The sequence below is a fragment of the Myotis brandtii genome, unplaced genomic scaffold, assembly GCF_000412655.1.
Source record: "Myotis brandtii unplaced genomic scaffold, ASM41265v1 scaffold441, whole genome shotgun sequence".
Classification (NCBI taxonomy): domain Eukaryota; kingdom Metazoa; phylum Chordata; class Mammalia; order Chiroptera; family Vespertilionidae; genus Myotis; species Myotis brandtii.
Genome location: NW_005366873.1, coordinates 225,159 through 226,973, shown reverse-complemented (window position 1 = coordinate 226,973; position 1,815 = coordinate 225,159). Strand labels below are relative to the sequence as shown.

The 1,815-nt window shown below is 47.7% G+C and overlaps 1 protein-coding gene across 1 annotated transcript in view; it reads left to right on the top strand.

The window, feature by feature from the left end:
• Positions 1–577: 577 nt before the first annotated feature.
• CCDC172 (coiled-coil domain containing 172) overlaps positions 578–1,815 on the top strand; it is a 30,028-nt gene continuing 28,790 nt past the window's right edge. The window contains exon 1 of the mRNA XM_005874556.1: positions 578–605. Within this exon, the coding sequence (XP_005874618.1) occupies positions 578–605 (28 nt within the window). The remainder of the gene's footprint in view (positions 606–1,815) is intronic.

Sequence of the window (1,815 nt, the reverse complement as noted above, 5' to 3'; positions counted from 1 at the left end):
CTAATAAAAGGGTAATATGCTAATTGGACCGGGGGACCGGACATCTTCCAACCGTCTGACTTCCTTCCAGACAATGCCACAGTGGTGGGGGCCGAGGCAGAGGCAGTTGGGGGCCATGAGGCTGGCAGGGGAGGGCAGTTGGGGGCCATAAGGCCAGTAGGGGAGCAGTTAGGTGGCGATCAAGCCAGCAGGCAGGCAAGCAGTTAGGAGCCAGTGGTCCTGGATTTCGAGAGGGATGTCCGACTGCTGGTTTAGGCCCTATCCCTGCAGCGGGATGGGGCCTAAACCAGCAGTCGGACATCCCCCGAGGAGTCCCTGATTGAAGAAGGTGCATGCCTGGCTGAGGGAGCCCTCCCCCACTGCACGAATTTCGTGCACCAGGCCTCTAGTGTACTAGATATGCAAATTAGGCAAGATACTTTGTGCTGTGCCTGCTTCCTAAACTATACCTGGAAGGTAATAGTAAAAGTCATCACCAAGCATAGAGAATGTCCAGAATAATGCCTGGCAAATTTACTCAATAAAAAATAATTATTATTACTTATTCACAATTTTTTTTCAAGTTTGTAAAGGAAAAATGCAAGGCGAGGAAGATTACCTAGAAGGTAACAACCAAAATGTTATCAATATTTCCTTCTGAATGATTTTGGTGGGCAATTCTTTTCTACTTTATTACACTTTGCAGTATGTATTCTTTCATATCAAAGTTTAAAATTAAGTTTTTTTGCACACATGGCTTGATGGAAATTAAGGTGGAAATTTGGAACAGGGTTAAAATTTATAACGGCTTAGACTACAGCATTAATGAAATAGTAAGTCTATTATACAGATGATGTGCCAGAAATTACATTTACCTTCCCTTACTTAATTCTAAATACATCCTAACTAGAAATTACTTTTTCAAGTTTAGCCACCAGGAATAAAGTCAAATGTCTCTTGTCATCGTAATATTTCGACCCACTAAAATGAAAATTATTTTATTTTTTTTAATTAAACAAAAATCCCATGCAGACGTCCCAAAGGTGCCTTTCACGTTTAAGCTTTGATTAGCAACCGCTTTGGTCCCCGACACAGACGGCACAGATATTTCTGTGTTCATATCACCGCGACTTGATTACAAAAGGCAATGATTAATTTCAAAGCAGGCCACAGAGACATGCCCTGATTACCGGGGGATGATTAGGGCGGAATGTCAGACCTCGCTCGTGTACAGCAGTCTCTGCCATAAAGGACAGGGCTTTGCAAACGCTTATATTTAGTACCGCGGGCACTTTGCACTTTACAGGACACCTGGCGTTTGTGCGTTGGAGACCGATCACCCGGGTTCCAATCAGGCCCAAGACTCAGGGGCCACGTGGCCGCCGCAAAATAACCGAATGCGGATTGGCCCCGAGGAGCCGCCGTAGTTTCCGTCCCGCGTGGGGTCGCGACCTTCAACTTCTCCAGCTGCGAGATCCTGAGCCAGTCCACATCCGCTGAGAAACTAAGCACTTGGAGGACCTTTTCTCTCCAAAGAGCGGGGCTGACCCAGCGGCGCGGCTCAGTGAGTGAGCATCGACCTATGAACCAGGAGGTCACGGTTGGATTCCCGGTTGGGGCCCATGCCCAGGTTGCGGGCTCGATCCCCAGTGTGGGGCCTGCGGGAGGCAGCCGATCCATGGTTCTCTCTCATCATTGATGTTTCTCTCTCTCTCTCCTTCTCCCTTCCTCTCTGGAATCAATAAAAACTTTAAAATACAGAACAAACAAACAAACTAAAAGCCGGGGCTGAGAGGTGCAGGCTGAGGACAGGAAGGGCTGCTGCGCGGCCGGCGG